Genomic DNA, 16671 nt, shown 5'->3' on the forward strand with positions numbered 1-16671 from the left:
TCGAAGCAAAGTTTTAAAAAAATTGACACAGTTAAATATTGCAGGATTATTATTGCACACACAAAGGGACAGTCAAGTGCTTTACAAATGAAATACTGCCTTTAGGCTAAATGCAAATTTGCAATGGGTCTTTCAAGCTCCAGAGAGGAAGGAGTAACTCTCCCTGGGCAGGTGGCTTCGAGAGAAGGGGCTGATGATCCTCAGGGCCTATTGCTTACTATTGGACATATCACAGATAAGCCCCCAAATCTCTTCTACTTCACACACACCTGAAGACCAAGGAACACCTTGGAACTACTAATGTACTCTCATCGGTTTTTCATTATTAATACATAGACATATCAACCCACAGGGTTATCAACTACAGATCATGAACTATAGCCATAATTTGTCTTAGCAAGATTTAACAACATAATAAATATTCTTTATATCATTCTAGAACTGTGCTTATTCTACCTGGAAATACTCAAAATGTGCTTCAAGTACTCAACCAGAGTCTCACTTTTGCGCAATTTATACCACCACACTTTGGCATCACCTCCTCTCATTCACGAAGGCCAAGTTTGGTTCAGATACCAATGAGAAGAAGATTCTTTCTTTCATTAAATAAATCCATCAAAACTGTATCTGAAATTAGCATGGTTCCAGGATCTGGGCAATATTGGGTCCCATTATGTCCTGGCTACAGAAGGTAGATCTGAAAAATTTTAAGGGGAAAAAAAGGCTATTAAAATGATTCGAGGGGGAAAAAGAGACATGGTAGATCTAATGTAATGAGTAATTATTATTTTGTAAACACTTTTGCAAATATAATGTTCATTTTTTAAATAAGTTTCCTTTTCTTTAATTATAAAATTTCAAGATGTACAAATTTTTATATAAGTTGCAAATTTCAAATTATATGTAGGTTTTAAATACCATTAAAAATTTAAACTGTTTAATACAGAGTTTAAAATACAAGGGAAAAGGTAATACTTACTCATATCCATGTTTTCCAGATATATCTGTCACCATTTCTGCTCCCAACTTATTCTGAGAATGCCCCAACAAATATTCCTTCCAAATGAACTCAATATTTGTAACATTTCCAACATTAACGTCTGCATCAATTAATTTTGTATAAGTCATGCCTGGCTTAAGTGTCCCACTGTAAAGAGAAAAAGAAGACTCATAAGCTCACACTGGGTATTCTCGATGCTGAAGTGAAGCCACATCTGTGTTGTATCATGAAAGAGGAAGTCGCGTCTGCTGGCATTTGCTTGCAGGAGATTTATTGTTTTCGTTCACGTCGATCAGCATCGTGGAATAGCAGGGTTCTGAAGCTTGAAAGGAAGGGTGAGGTAAAATGTTCCCATTCCCTACTTGACTAGTAGATGTTGGGGAATGCCTAGAGAGGCATTATCTTGATGGGATCTCCATAATGAAAGGTCTGGTCTTGGCTTTCTAGTCTCAGAACACCAGATTTTTATTGACACCAGGAAATGATCACACTGTCAACGAGGAGCTAAATTCACAGAAAACTGATCTCTCTGTTCCCAAGGGGGAAATGCTTTCTTTTTATTAACCAAAATGTCCTCCAACTCTCTCCCTGGTAACTTCTTCACTTGCATGAAAAGAATCACGTAACCAAACTAGTCATCAGAAGTTGTTTTGGTGAGCATGGCCACAGAGCAGAGAAGTGGATTATCTTGGGGCATAAGGCACATCTTATCCAAGCCAAAATTAGACCAGATGTGATTTCTCTATTTCTCCTGTTTCCTTCTTCCATTCTTAATGTATTGTCTGTCTCTTCTCATTAGAAGGAAAGCTCCACAACGACAGGACCTGTGGCTGTATTTTTAGCAATCAGAACAATTCCTGGCTCACAGTGGGCATTTAAATGTTTGTTGAGTGAATGGATTTTGCTGTTCCTAGGGCCTGTCTTCCTCTATTCCATTTAGAATTAATTGCTTTACTTTTCTTCCAGCTTCTGAGGGATAATCTCCCTGTTGCTCTCTGGACTGCCTCCACTCAGTGAACCTACTGTGCAGACCTCCATAACAGTGTCACTAGAAGCCCACATGACTAAAATATAATCCACAGGGAGGGGCCAGACTCTTGATGCTTGACTGAAAAATAGTAATAAAGAGCGTGCAGACGCGTTTATCTGACTTCATTTCAAGATGGGACATCTACTGTGAACCAGAAATACTGAATTATTCTTAAAAGAGGATTGGATGACTATGCAACAAGATGACAGACTGCTTCTTTAAATATTTGCAAAAGAAATGCAGAGATGTCAAAATATTCTTACAATTTTTAAAAAAGATTTTATTTATTTGAGAGAGAGAGTGTGCAGGCGCTAGGGTGAGTGGGGGGGGGGAGGGGCGGGAGAAAAGAATCTTAAGCAGACTCCCCGCTGAGCGCAGAGCCCCACGTGGGGCTCAGTCTCATGACCCTGAGATCATGACCTGAGCCGAAACCAAGAGTCGGATGCTCACCCGACTGAGCCACCGAGCTGCCCCAAAATATTCTCACAAATTTTTAAGCGGGTTTGTTCCCACCTGCCCCAGGTCAGAGGCCTTTACGCAGGGCTCAAACTGCCCAGCCTTAGGCAATATCCTGTGGGCCTCAGAGCCACAAGCACACGATCGATCTTATTGAACTGCTCTCAGGGAACTAGCTTAATGGAGGCACGAGGAACACGTGGAAATAAGATATGTTAAGACAGGGAAGAGTATTTGGAACAGAGGAAGCACATGAGTGAAGTCAGGAAGAGGAAAAGGGGGATCTAGTGAATGCTGGGTAGTGCAGTCAGGGTAAACTGGCTGAGCTAAAGATGAACAAACCCGATGGTGGGAGACGGGGCTGGAAAGGTGGGCTGGAGCCTGTGTGTTCACCAGGGTCCAGAGGATCAGACTGAACCCATAGTTGCGGGCAGGTCCACTGAGGCAAGATGATGTGCACAAACGGCCAGAATGATTAATCTGCCGCATCCTTCGACTGACAAAATAATCACAGAAAATCTCTTGTCTTTCATGCCCCTGCCCACTCTTTGAAGACAATGGAAAGCAAAGAGACAAAAATCTAATCCATTCATTGGTTTGCAAAAAGGAAGCATCTAATTAGTGTGCGTAACCTTTTTTTTTTTAAAGATTTTATTTATTTATTTGAGAGAGAGAGAGAATGAGAGATACAGAGCACGAGAAGGAAGAGGGTCAGAGGGAGAAGCAGACTCCCCGCTGAGCGGGGAGCCCGATGCGGGACTCGATCCCGGGACTCCAGGATCATGACCTGAGCCGAAGGCAGTCGCTTAACCAACTGAGCCACCCAGGCGCCCTAGTGTGCGTAACCTTAATTCTGAAATGGATTACAGAATTAAACAACGTAAGTAAAATCTCTAATACAAAAATGCTAAGGCTGACCAAAGAAAAGATTAAAGGAAACTCAAGATAAAAGGGGACTTTAGCCAAAGGTACACAGTGAATGTCTCTGCTGAATTATTCCCACCTTTGACTCTTTCAACACTTGTCTGGTTTCTGTGCATGCTACTCAGACAGCTCATTAGAAATCTGGCCATTTATATAAATGTCTTATTCTATAAGTAATTTGAATCTATACAAACCAAAACATAGGCGAACTTGTATGATGTTAATGGACTGGATTAAAAATAACTTGTTTATTGTCCACTTGCTTTATTATCTAGATCTATAATTTTGTGCTATCATTTTCTAACCTTTTCTGTTTGTAGGTGAACTGCAGAGAAAATAGAGCCTATGATTTCTATTTTATATCTGGAAAGCCAGAAGTGAAAAGAAAAGTCGAATGTGTCAGGACAGCCCGTGGCATTCCGCTGTCGGGAAAGACTGAGCTGCTGACTGAGCCAGTCTGAGCGAGTGCCCAGCACCGTGCTACCTGCCACTGCCTCATCCTTGGCCCTTGCCTACCTGGCCATCACAAACTCCTCCGTGTTCCCGGTCGTTCCACCTACACGGAGAAACAGGGTCCCTTGAGTGGCGTTGTTTCCATCGAGTTTGACAGATAATTTGTGCCTCCAACCTGGAAATTAAAACAAAACAAAACAAAAAAGTGAAAGTGAAGAGGTGAAAACACAAGAAAAGCATGACCTCCTGGGCACTTTGATGTGAACGCAACTTTCAGCCTTGAACACGGCTGTTCGTTTTCACGAAAAAGTACAACTTTATATAGCTTGAGTGACTTTGGTGAAAAACTACATTAAAAATACATATAAATGTACATGATTTCATGTTATGAAAGTAAATAGTGTCATGATATTCTCTAAAGAAAATTCTTCAATTTTCCAGGCATTTTTATGACTTTTTAAAATGGAAGTGTGTGTCTTCTTCTATTACATTTGTATTCTGCAGCATGTATGGTTTGCACCGCCAGCTTTTTATTGGCCATGGTTTGGCAACTAACCCAGAATAAATCTAGAAAACCTAGCGGGCAAGAGGGTCTGTGCTTTTCAGAATGGGAGGCGAAGTGAGCTGTCCCGTCGTCTCCCGCGGGGCTCTGGGCTCAGAATGCCCAGTTAGCCCAGGTCTGGGGCAGCACAAAGCCTGCCAACAGGACAAATCCCTCGCAAGTGGCCAAGGGTCACTTTTACAAAATCTGGAACGAAACAGATCTTTCATTGTGAATTCTGAAACTGCTGTATGCTTAGTAACACATTGAAAAAATGCAATTCTTCCTAAAATTGTTTGAAAAACCTTTGAATGGGGAAAAAGTCTCCAGAGAGAACTTTCAATTCCTGAGTTAATCGTTGCCGGCGTTCTTCCCTCCTCAGCCCACCCCACTGTCACGTCTGCACGGAAACCCCTCTCCCCAAGCTCCCAGAGACACCTTATCCCATGAGCCCTCGGGACCATCTCATCTGACCTTTTAGCATATTTGGTGCAGTGGATCCCTCCTTCCTTCCTCATTGTCTTTCTTTCCCTGGCTCCTTCTACTGCTCTCCACCCCTGTTTACCTTCTGTCTCTGAAAGAGACTGAGACCTTCTTCAGTCTCCTTTGCAGGTTCTCTTTCTCTGTTCTCTTTCTTCTCATTTGACACACTTTTTTGGGTAATTTCATCATCCTTCTCTGCAGCCCTGATGGCTGTCTACACACAGGTATATCTCTCAAATCGCTATCTGTAGATCACGTCGGTCTCCTGTATCTCTGACTACCTTGTGGGGACACCACCCCCCCCCACATCCCAAGGCATCTGAAAACCTGGTAAGTTAGAAACTGAGCCCATCAGCCACCTCCAAGCCAGACTTTCTTCCCGTGTCATCAAGTTCGGTGAATGGAACAACATCCAGCGAGCCAGAATCATCCTTGACTTCTCGACTTTTGGCATCCCTCAAATCCATTCGCCAGGTTCCATTTTGCTTCTACCTCCCAACCATCTCTGTACTCTCTGTCTCCTTTCTGACCAGCTTTACTGAGACATAAACATTGTGGACGTGTATACCGTGATACCCACATAATGATATACTGTGAAATGATTAGCACACAAGGTTAGTTACCATCCATCACCTTCCATGGTGGTGAGGCAACACTTGTCCTAACAGGTCATTCTGCTTCCATCTTGTCTCCCTCTACTCCATGCAGCAACAAGAATGGCTTTTTAAGAAACCAATCTGATAATCTTAAACACCTTTTGGTGGCTTTCCAGGAGCTCATAATGTCCGAATTCACCACATGGCTCGTGATTTCATTATTGACTTAATTTACATCTCCTGCCTCATCTCATATTACTCTCCTCCTGGCCTCCACAGTCCTGACGTGTGCTGTTCCTTCTGCCTGGAACGCTTCCATTTCCTTCTCTCTTACTCATCTTTCAGGAGTCTGCTCAGAAATCACCTTCCCTCAGAAAGCTCCATTGACTTGGTTGTGGCAGATCCTCTTTTGCACGTCTCTTAGCAGAACGTTGATTAGCCGGGATTGAAACTCCCTACTTGTCTAAACTCACTGTATTGCTTCTTCACTGCATCCTCAGAGTCTGGCCCAGTGCCTAGTTATTTAGTAGACACTCAGTAAAAACTGTTGAATTTTTAAAGATAAGTACCTTAAAGCATTACAATAAAAAAACTGAGCTTCAGTACTTACGGGCAAATGGGGAAAGAGACCCTGTGTTTAAAAAATAATATGATCTATTAGGCTGCATATTTTTGAGGTGAAATCTATCAGCAAAATGACCCATTGTTGGACAACCTTCTTTGGGACAATGGAAGCAATTTCCCTGGTGACAAAAAAAAAAAAAAAAAAAAGAGGTAGGTGAGAAATGTAATTAGAAATGCTGACCTTCAATAAACTCTTGATGTTTATTGTAAACTATGATAAATGTAAACTGTGATCATGTAAACTATGCTAAATCCTTGAAATTTAAATAAAGCATATGCATTTAAAAATGACTAAGTTGCCTAGTAGGCCACCCTGTCTTCAAAAACAAAACAAAATAAAACAAAAACAACTGAGAGGAAAAAAATGGCCTATTAGAAATGTGAGTAAATGCTATGAACAGATAATCCCCAGAGGAGGAAAGTCAAATAGTCGATAACTATGTAAAAAGCTGCTCGATCTTACTAGTTGTCAGGAATGGGCTAATGAAAACAACATACAATTTCATACTCAGCAGATCTGCAAAAATTAAAACAATTTGCAACATCAAGTAGTGGTGAAGACAAGTGTGGGAATCTCATTTGCTCCTGATGGGAATGTAAATTGACAGATGTTGCAGACAGCAATTTGGTAATGTCTAATAGAGACAGAAATGTGGGGCGCCTGGGTGGCTCAGTCAGTTAAGCATCCGACTCCTGATTTCAGCTCAGGTCATGATCTCGGGGTGGGATCAAGCCCCGTGTGGGGCTCTGCTTGTCCTTCTCTCTCTGCTCCTCCCTGTGCTTGCACTCTCTCTCTCAAATAAATAAAATCTTAAAAAAAAAAGACAAATGCACATATGCTTTGACAATTTCACTTGTATTACATGCCATAAAGATGCTTCCACACAAGCACACTAGCAGACATACAGAAGTGTTTACTGAGAACTGCTTTTTTTTTTTTTAAGATTTTATTTATTTATTTGACAGAGAGAGACACAGGAGAGAGGGAACACAAGCAGGGGGAGTGGGCGAGGGAGAAGCTGGCTTCCCGCCGAGCAGGGAGCCCGATGCCGATGCCGGGCTCGATCCCAGGACCCTGGGATCACGACCTGAGCCGAAGGCAGACACTTAACGACTGACTCACCCAGGTGCCCCTGAGAACTGCTTTTAATAACAAACACCTCAAACAACCAAAATGTGTATTAGTAGAATGAAGAAATCAACTGTGACTGATTCCTATAAAATAAATACATTAGATCTACATATATCAATGTAGATCTCAAGTTTATAAAATTTAACAACAAAAAAGCAAATCCACAAAGATAAGTGTAATACTATTTATCTGATACATATTGGATTTACTCCAAACCCTGCCTCAGAGGAGGGTGGGAAAGAATGAAAAGGAATGAAATTTTATCTGTACATTTTAAAATGTGGAGCAAAACTAACAAAATGTTAACTTAAAAAAATCTGGGTAGCGGTGTTTGAATATTTGTTATTTTAGATTTTGAAGTTTTGGATATATAAACCATGAACATTTAGGCTAGGATTATAGTAAAGCATCCCAAGTAAAACTCTATTTTTAATGAAGAAAACTTGTAACGATAATAAAAGAGCTCATATTTCTTAGGGGCTTACCACATGCCAGGCACTTTTTGAGCACTTTATGCGCATTTAACTAATTAATCCTTACAAGCTTCTTTATTATTATGGTGCTTTCAGCCTCCCTGTCGAACAGATGAAGAAACCAAAGTGCAGAGCAGTTAAAGAATTGGTCCAATGATGTGTGTCTAGTAAGTGAGGGAGCAAGGATGTGAACCAGACAGCCTGGTACTAGTATTCCTCCTTCATTTTATTTTATTTTATTTCATTCTGTTCTATTTCACTTCACTTCCTTTTTATGACTGTTTGGGTAGAAGCACAATAAAACATGTCAAGGAAATTGAGGCAATGTTCTCTAGTTTATAGCCATAATTGGAAGCCATGCGGCACAGGAGCCTAAGCTTCTCCCATCTCGCGGATTGTAGCCCATTATCTCTGACTATACTGTGACTCCGAGGGCTTCTTCCACATGCCTTCAGTACAGTAAGTGCCAAGGTCTCTTTAGCCACTCAGAGCAGCATCTGGGGCCAGAAGGAGGAGGCGGCATAAAAGGAGGTGATTGGGGAAATGCCAGGATTCGGCTGGCAAGCTTCCCAAGCATGGCAGTTCACCAGGGCGTGCCATGGGTAAGGACAACTGGCTCCTGAGACGGAGAAGGTGGCCGAAGGGCACCCAGTCACCTTGCTCTGTTTAAGAGGATGGAAACGGCTCATTCCTGTCCCAACACTGCACTTAGTCACAAAGTAGCTATTACTTACAATAAACTCCAGCTGGAAACCCCACATTTTCTACCCTGATAAAACAGGGAATTAGGTCTCTGAAGCATAAGAAGGAAAATCTTTCCACTTCTCACTACAAAATAGATTTTCTTTCTCCTTTTCATAGTGATAACCAAATGAAAAATACATTTAGTTCAGATCTGGCACCGTGCGTTTTATGACTTAAACAAAATCAGATTTGGTACTTTGTCCCTTATGGATCTGTGTGGAGCTCCTGGGAGCTATCTATGCCTTAGTTCGGCTCTGTATAAATAATTAAATTTTAATAAAATAATTTTCACGTTCCAAGTAAACAGTAATATGTTTGGTTGTACCTATTGATTGGTTCAGTCTTCTCGGGGCATCTTTGAAGATGACATTTAAAATATATACACAGAAAATTTTTTGACCTGGACTTATGCCTGTTACACAGTAGCATCTAATTACTGCATAAAAAATGGCCCCAAATGCAAGACTGGGGATATAATCTTCAAAAGAGCTGAAACAACCAGAATACAGATAGTTGGTTTAGTTATTTAAGCCCTTCAGCAATCCAGCTACTGTTCAACACTCTGCACAGAGAAAGAATCTATTATTTCCCAAGATGGCAGATGCATTTTTTGCCATATACTCAAAGCACTAATTTTCGTTGGCCGATCATGGTTCAAAAAATGACTTGCTAATTAAATTCCACTGCAAAATACTTTACTTACCGCTTTGAAAGATCTGTAGGATCTACAAGGATAAGCAATAAATGCATCAGGGTTGAGAATGCTTTCAGTATAGAAGCGATGACTTCGGGCATGGTTGCAATCAAAGAAGGAAGCCACTTCTACGAAGACAATTTCCAATTAATTGATAGCAATAAACGGATTAACTGATAACTAATAGTAAGAACCATTTCTTAGAAAAGTAACTTAAAAAAAACAGATTCTTGACTTGGGATGTCTAGACAGCCAGGCCTTGTATGTAGGCTTGGAAACTGCACAACATTTATCAATAGCACATATCATTTTCTTTGTACCAAAGAATTCTTTGTGTGAATCTCAAGGGACATTCAAGCAGGGTAAATAAACAAATGCAAATATAAATGACTTTGTGTTCTGATACTATTATCTTCAACACTTCCCGGATCTTTGACCTAGAGCTTTAAAGCACTTAGAGCTTTCAGGATTCTTGTGCACACAGCATCTCCACCTTAGACCAATTTGTACTCTGTCTCCCTGTTTCTGCAGGAAGCCTGAACTCCCTCCTATTCAATCACAACACAGCCAACAATGTTAACCCATGCACACCTTCAACTGAGCTTCGAGGTGTGACAGGTGAGAGGTATTATAAAGAATGCTACAGACAAGTTAGTTCTGCCATTGTCAGGCATGACATTATGGCCACTAATAGTTCAGATTATTGCAATAAGAAATAAGATGCATCTAAATACATTTGTGCATTCTGAAGTTAGCATTCTAGTCACTTACGCTCTTAAATCTTCTATAGCAACATCTTTAGTGTCTGCCATGGACTAGTTTTCCAATGACCTACACAACTTGGTTGATCTTTGAGAATCTAGATTTTGTTTTAGTATATGTGGTAGATCATTATACTGTAATAGTGGCCTCCAGTGAGTCACTCTTTTTTAGGTCCTCACCCCTTTGCAAGAACAGATTACCATTCCTCCCTTCAAGAGCAAGGGGCCTATTTTTTTTCACCCCCCCCCACCCCACCCTGGATGGCAAGCTAGTCCCCTGACTTGCTTTGACCAACAGAACATGGAGAAATTGACCCCGTGCAAATTCAGGTCCTGTCTTAAAAGACCTTCTAGCATCCACTATGGCCTTCTTAGAACCCAGCTTTTCTGTTAAGAAATCCTGGTTAACTGGCTGGGAAGAAAGGCCCTGAAGAAGAACAGACCACTTAAAGAGAGGAACCAGTACCAAGACCCCAGACGTGGAAGACCATGTTGAATCTTCCCACCTAGCTTAACCCAGTGTAGCCCCCAAATGGATGCAATCACACAACTCACATCGCAAAGCAAAGTCTCTACAGAACTCTGCCTTAATCTTGACCCTCAGAACAATGGGCAATGAAACCACTGTTCTTTTCAGCCATTCTGGTTTGTCATGCAATAGATAACTGAGACAGGGTAACTTCAGAAAGCAAGATCAATAAATGGCATCATTTTTTTTTTTTAAACAAGGACATCTCTTACATCAGGTCTTTTTATATTCAGATTTATATTCACAATTAATTGTGATGTAGACAAGATGGTTCGTTCGCATTTGGGAAATATCAATTTTAAAAGTAAGTAATTTCTTAGTCATAAGTATAATGTAAAATCGAATCTCTTAATGCCTTTGAACTCACCTAAATCATAACATGAATGATACGCATACTTTTTTTTTTTTAAGATTTTATTTATTTGACAGCGAGAGACACAGCGAGAGAGGGAACACAAGCAGGGGGAGTGAGAGACGGAGAAGCAGGCTTCCCACGGAGCAGGGAGCCTGATGTGGGGCTCGGTCCCAGGACCCTGGGATCATGACCTGAGCCAAAGGCAGGCGCTTAACCAACTGAGCCACCCAGGCGCCCGGATACACATACTTTAAATAAAGTTGTAGGAAATTTTATAACGTCTTAAAATGATAGCTTGTGAAAAATGTATTTTACTTGAATTAATTCTTTACAGAATTTCAAATGTTCTGTGTATGTATATAGTTATATAAAGAAATATTATGATCTATATTTTATCCTAATAGAAAGGATTTTAAGTCATAATACAGAAAATAAGAGAAATAAGTTTTATAATAGGCCTTATTTGAATGAATTTTGCTTATCTCTTCTAGCTGGAATTGGCTTTCTCGTTTTGAGTGTCTGTAATTCACCAGTTATTGTTTCTTTTCTTCAGTAGGCATTGCAAACAGATACTTCTAATCACATTTACTCTTCAGAACAGATATTAAAACTTTGCAATTTGTCTCTAGAGAAGAGGACATTCCAGCTACTCTCAATGTCATGATCTGTGTATCTTTCCACTACACAAACCGACTGGAAGATCAAATAATTACATCATCAAGATATTCTGACCATGTGGAATCAGAGGGTGAGATATTTAGAGTCATTCACTTATTATCATATCATCATACATTATAGTATTATGCATTTTATATATTATGTATGATACATTTCATTATTTACATGATGATGATATGCAGATCCAGAGAATAATGAAATCCCCCAATAATAACTTCTGTTGCCTTATTACCAGGTTCTCTATAGATACTATTGTTATTGGACACTATTATAAAGGGTTAAATACTATTTGTTTATTTGTGATTAATTTAATGTATAATCCATAGTGATTCTGTTAAAAAGTAAGTCAAACCATATCTCTCTTCTGCGCCAAATCCTCCCACATCTCCCATCTCACTTGAGTAAGAGCTTAAATCTTTATAATGGTCCATAAAGCCCTGTATTATCCTTCAGCCCCTTCTCTAACCTCATGCCTCCTGCTGTCCTCTTTCAGTTCACTCCAGCCACAGTAGGCTCCTCACTGCCATGAACGTCCCAGGCAGGCTCCTGCCCCAGGCCCCTTACACTGGCTGCCCCCCACCCATTGGCCTGGCATGCCTTTCTCCCAGGTATCCTCATGGCTAATTCCTTTAGGTCATCTTTTCAGTAAGGACTCCCTGACCACCCTATTATCAAAAATCTCCTTTCCTCACTGGACCCCCACTATCATCAACACCTCATATTTCATTCCATGCTTTATTTTGTCTCCTTACTCTATTATTGTTTTTCTAGCAAATTAGAATATTAGCTCCATCATGGAGGGGTTTTTGTCTTCTGTAGTCATTTCATTTTGTATTCTGTTCCTAGAATTATGCCTGGCACATAGTAGGTACTCAACACAGCTTGCTGAATGAATAAGCATATCCTTCTCATTTACATTGAGTGACTACAACCTGCTGGACATTCTGACAGGCCCTGGGGACACAAAGATAAATAAGACACAGAACTGATCTCAGAGATCTCACAACTGGCGGGAGCTTTATGCATGTGACTGTGTTTTGGGCTAAAGTATATTTTTATATGATATTATGTGCAGAAGGGTGTGGATCCTGTCCAAGGAGGGAGCCGTGTGAATGTATAATAGCCAACTTCATATTTTAGGAAGTATTTACCTTCCTTGTAAGCGTGGAGATCGAAGTTAAATAAAGGCGTTATTAAGTCTTCACATCCTGGCATATGCTTCCCTCCATTTGGGTAAAAGTCAAGGTGACCACAAGCATTAATAGTCCCAGCACCTGAAATAGATAAAAGCAGGATAAATGCTTCTAAAATTCTTTTCCATGCTTCAGTGTAGTTTCTGCTTGTCTTGAAAACTTACCAAACTCAAAGAGCAAGCGAACTGCATTTGTATGAATGACATCGACGAAGTCGGCATCCGAGGGGTCCAGCCTAACTTCATTTGGAGTATTGTGGAAATATGGCCCGGCTGGGTCCAACCCTGGGAAAAAACATGAAACTCCATTAAACCAAGACATGTTCTCTCCAAGAGTATATTCATAGTGTTGTTATTTTGGAAGGATGGATGGTGAGGGCAAGGTATTCTTTCCTTTATGATATATATAGGTCAAACACCACGCAAGACAAAATATAGATACATAAATTGAGTATAGACACGCAGGGCTCTATAGATTACAATGTCACATTCCTATACACAAGTAAGGCTGTGTCCGGAAAATGCCAAAACAACTAACAAAATCAGAAGGATCAAATTCTAGGGTCTGTGCAGGATTACCGTATACATAATTAAGATATGGATTGCAGATGATCTCAAAAGCAACATCTGTATGCAAAAATATAGATAAAAATAAAAGATAAGAGCTCTTTAGCATGTAAACATGAACCTACAAAGCAACACACTTAAGCTTAGTTTTCAGCTGTGGCTCATTATTTCCACTTCATTACATTACAAATGAGAAGCCTGACATCCGGTGAAGTGAAGTGACTTGACAAGTCACCATATACTGGAGGCAAAATGGACTAAGAGCCCAAGTGTCTAGACCCTCAGCCCACTGCCTCCTGTTCAAATATCTAATAAAGATAAAGCTAAGCTATCTAGAGGTCTCTAAGATGTTATGACCATTCACATATCCACTCATTTATGCATTTGACACTTATTTATCAAGCACTTACCATGTGCCAGGAACTAGGTTCAGCACTTGGATGCAAGGAATAAGGCCTAGCCTTGTCCTCAAAGAGCTTTGTGTTTGATGGACACAAAGAGAGAAGACAGCTTGATCCAGGATGCTCTCAGTGCAGAGACAGAGGTGAGCCTAGGTATTATGCAAGCGCAGAGAAGCAACCCATAAGGCAGTCTTGGGAAACTGGGACATGCTTCTGCTGGAGACGGGAAATACGAGCAGAGATCTGAGGAACCAGAAGAGTCGGCCAGGGTAAAGAGGGGTCAGCAGTGCCCCAGGGGGAACTCTTCATGGCCTGCAGGTGAAACAGTTAAGCACATCTGGGAAACTAACTGGTTTTTGAGGGCTGGTGTACAGAGTTTTAGAACTGGGTGAAAGACAAAGCTAGCATTTTAAGCAGGGGCCGGATGTAATCTGAACCACGCAAAAGGGTTTGGACATCCTCTGGTTGGCAATGGGAAGCTCTTACAAGTTTGCAAAAGGGGAGATTTACATTTTAGCAAAAAATCCCTTTGCTGTACAGTGAAGACTGGATCCCAGAGTGGAGAGGACTTGGAGTGGAGGGGCCTGAGCCCTGTGGAAATGTGGCAGGAGTGAGAAGTGAATGCTTGTGTCCCAAGCTTCCAAAACACAACAGTCTCAGGATCCATCTTCAACACTAGGAAGTTCATTTGATTGTTTAGTGTGCAATCACCGATTTGCTGCAAGGTATTATGCAAGCACAGAGTCAAGAGCTCTGCAGAGATGCAACCAAATGTGAGACCCACTTCAGAGTCTACTGATCAGAGAAGGAGCAAATAGCAGGGAAGCAGGGCCCTTCACGTGGGGGGTTCCAGGTCTCAGGAGGAAAGGCAGCAGAAGGTTCAGCTTAGGCACATCTTAAAATCTATCATTTAATTTTGCTTTGAACTGGTTTTATGATAAAGCTAGTATCTTTCTTAAAGTTTTAGTTCTTTTGTTACTCAAGGAACATGATTGTTCAAAAACTAACCACTTGCAAGGAATATAGATTGCAGCGTCCAAATTATAGCAATCTTTGGATTTTCAGAGAGCCTTTAAAAATGTATTGTTTTCTATTTACTCAACGGGATAATTCACTTGGCAGGAAGAATTGGGAGTTATATAGTATCTGATTTTGGAAATCGAAATTGAGAAAATCAAAATCTTCACAAATTTATGGTAACCCAGTGTGATTTTTAATACATGAAGAGCAATGTTCCTCCCTCTCATTTATGGCTGAAAGGCTGTGTAGGCCCCATGACATTCCATCTTCACAAACTCTGCCTGTTTCTTCATTCCCCCCGACCTGAAAACTTAGAGCAAAGGGAGATTTTTGCTACCCAATGACTTCAGAATAAAAATACAATTTTATTATTCCAAATAAGAAAGATGGCCGTGGGCTGGTGCTGGTGTTGGGGTAGGGATTTGGGAGCTGGAATAAAGGAAGTTTTCAGCAGGAGAAGTCTGTTATACCAAAAGGCTGCAGAGACAAAACACTGTACATGTAATTTGGCATTCTTAACTATTTTTAGAAGAAGATACTTAAAGTTCAAATTCGAATTTAAAGCATGTGTGTGTGTGTGTATACACACACACACACACACACACACACACACACACACACAGAACTACAGTTTATTGTTTTAACCAACAGGAAATGTACACCTACTATGTGTCAGGCCTGGGGAGGTGTGGGGATAAGGGAGACTTTCTTAGTAGTTCAGAGTCTATCAAAATAAACAGGTGAGTGAATAATTGTATATATATGTATATGTATGTATATATGGTATATATGTATATATATAACCATGCAACACAAGAGTTGCATTTTCGGATCTAATAGAGGGATATTTCAAAGGATATGGGAAGTAGAGAGAATTAACTCTGCCTGAGGAAGGTGCATTTGGAATGAATCTTGAAAGATGAACTGTGGCCATTTCGGGCAAGGGCCAATAGCATGGGGTAAGGCACAGACACATGAAAAGCCATGATGAAACATGAACCATTTATGTGACAAGCTAAGAGGCTTTGGACAATGGAAAGTTCCGGCAGCGAGTGACGCAGCCTGTATTTGGAAACATGAGGACTTGGCAGCACTTGTGGAGGATTAGGCTGGGGGACCAGTCATGAGTGACCAAATCCAGGAGAGCAATGAAGAAGGCCTGAGCTGGGACAGTGACCAGGACATGGACAGGTGCAAAGCAGACGAGGAAATCCAGCACCTGCTGACTGAATATTGGTTGGGGATGCAGAGTAGAGAGACGTCAGGCCAACTTGTTGATACTGAGGCTGATACTTCGATCTCCATTCATCTGACTCAATTGGTTTGGAAGTCGGCGTACAGGGAAGGGAAATGATTATCATCCTCAAAAATCTAGTTCACAGTATATACTAATTCATGCTAATTCATAGTATACATACCTGACTCAGCAACTTATTTTTAGACTTAATAGTATATCCAGGGGTAATATTCAACATTCTAGCAACTGGAATAGCATGGGCACAGGCCTTAAACCAGTTCCACACAGCCAGCATCCACTGTGAGCTGCGACCCCGATGTGTCCAGGACAACCTTCCAGAACCATCAGTGGGGCTCTAACTCATTCTTTGTGTTAGCAGTATGGAGTTGCACAGCATGTGTCATATTCATCAGCCGTCCTCTGCTGGTAGAGGTCAGCTCCCATTACTTTCCCATCACAGGTAATGCCACAGTGAACATTCTCTAACGTGGATCTACGCCCTCATGCTTTGAAAACCCTTTTATGTGTAGTTGAGTCCCATTTTCTCCTATCTTACATTTGCTTCCTCAACTTCAGTTGGTGTTTCAGATACTTGATTTTGTGTGTAAACAAATGTGTAAGCAAATTCCAGGCCCAATCCCAGGGCAGGCTTACCTGTTATTCTTCCAAGGCCTGGTACCCTCGACCCAGCTTCCCCAGCCAGATGTGCTCCCACGCTGTGGCCAATCAAGTGAACTTTAGAAGGAGAATATCCAAACTTTTTCTGATAGGATTTTTAAAG

General features: G+C 40.9%; 1 protein-coding gene across 1 annotated transcript in view; it reads right to left on the reverse strand.

Moving 5' to 3' along the window:
• Positions 1-633: 633 nt before the first annotated feature.
• Positions 634-16671, reverse strand: part of PNLIPRP3 (pancreatic lipase related protein 3) — a 33515-nt gene continuing 17477 nt past the window's right edge. The window contains exons 5-12 of the mRNA XM_028121717.1: positions 16545-16653; positions 12831-12950; positions 12625-12747; positions 9160-9278; positions 6094-6226; positions 3927-4038; positions 980-1147; positions 634-697 (exon numbers count right to left, since the gene is read on the reverse strand). Of these exons, the coding sequence (XP_027977518.1) occupies positions 634-697; positions 980-1147; positions 3927-4038; positions 6094-6226; positions 9160-9278; positions 12625-12747; positions 12831-12950; positions 16545-16653 (948 nt within the window). The remainder of the gene's footprint in view (positions 698-979; positions 1148-3926; positions 4039-6093; positions 6227-9159; positions 9279-12624; positions 12748-12830; positions 12951-16544; positions 16654-16671) is intronic.

This window comes from Eumetopias jubatus, unplaced genomic scaffold (genome assembly GCF_037043125.1).
Source record: "Eumetopias jubatus isolate StellerSeaLion01/CBP00866 unplaced genomic scaffold, mEumJub1_p1.0 scaffold_17, whole genome shotgun sequence".
Classification (NCBI taxonomy): Eukaryota; Metazoa; Chordata; class Mammalia; order Carnivora; family Otariidae; genus Eumetopias; species Eumetopias jubatus.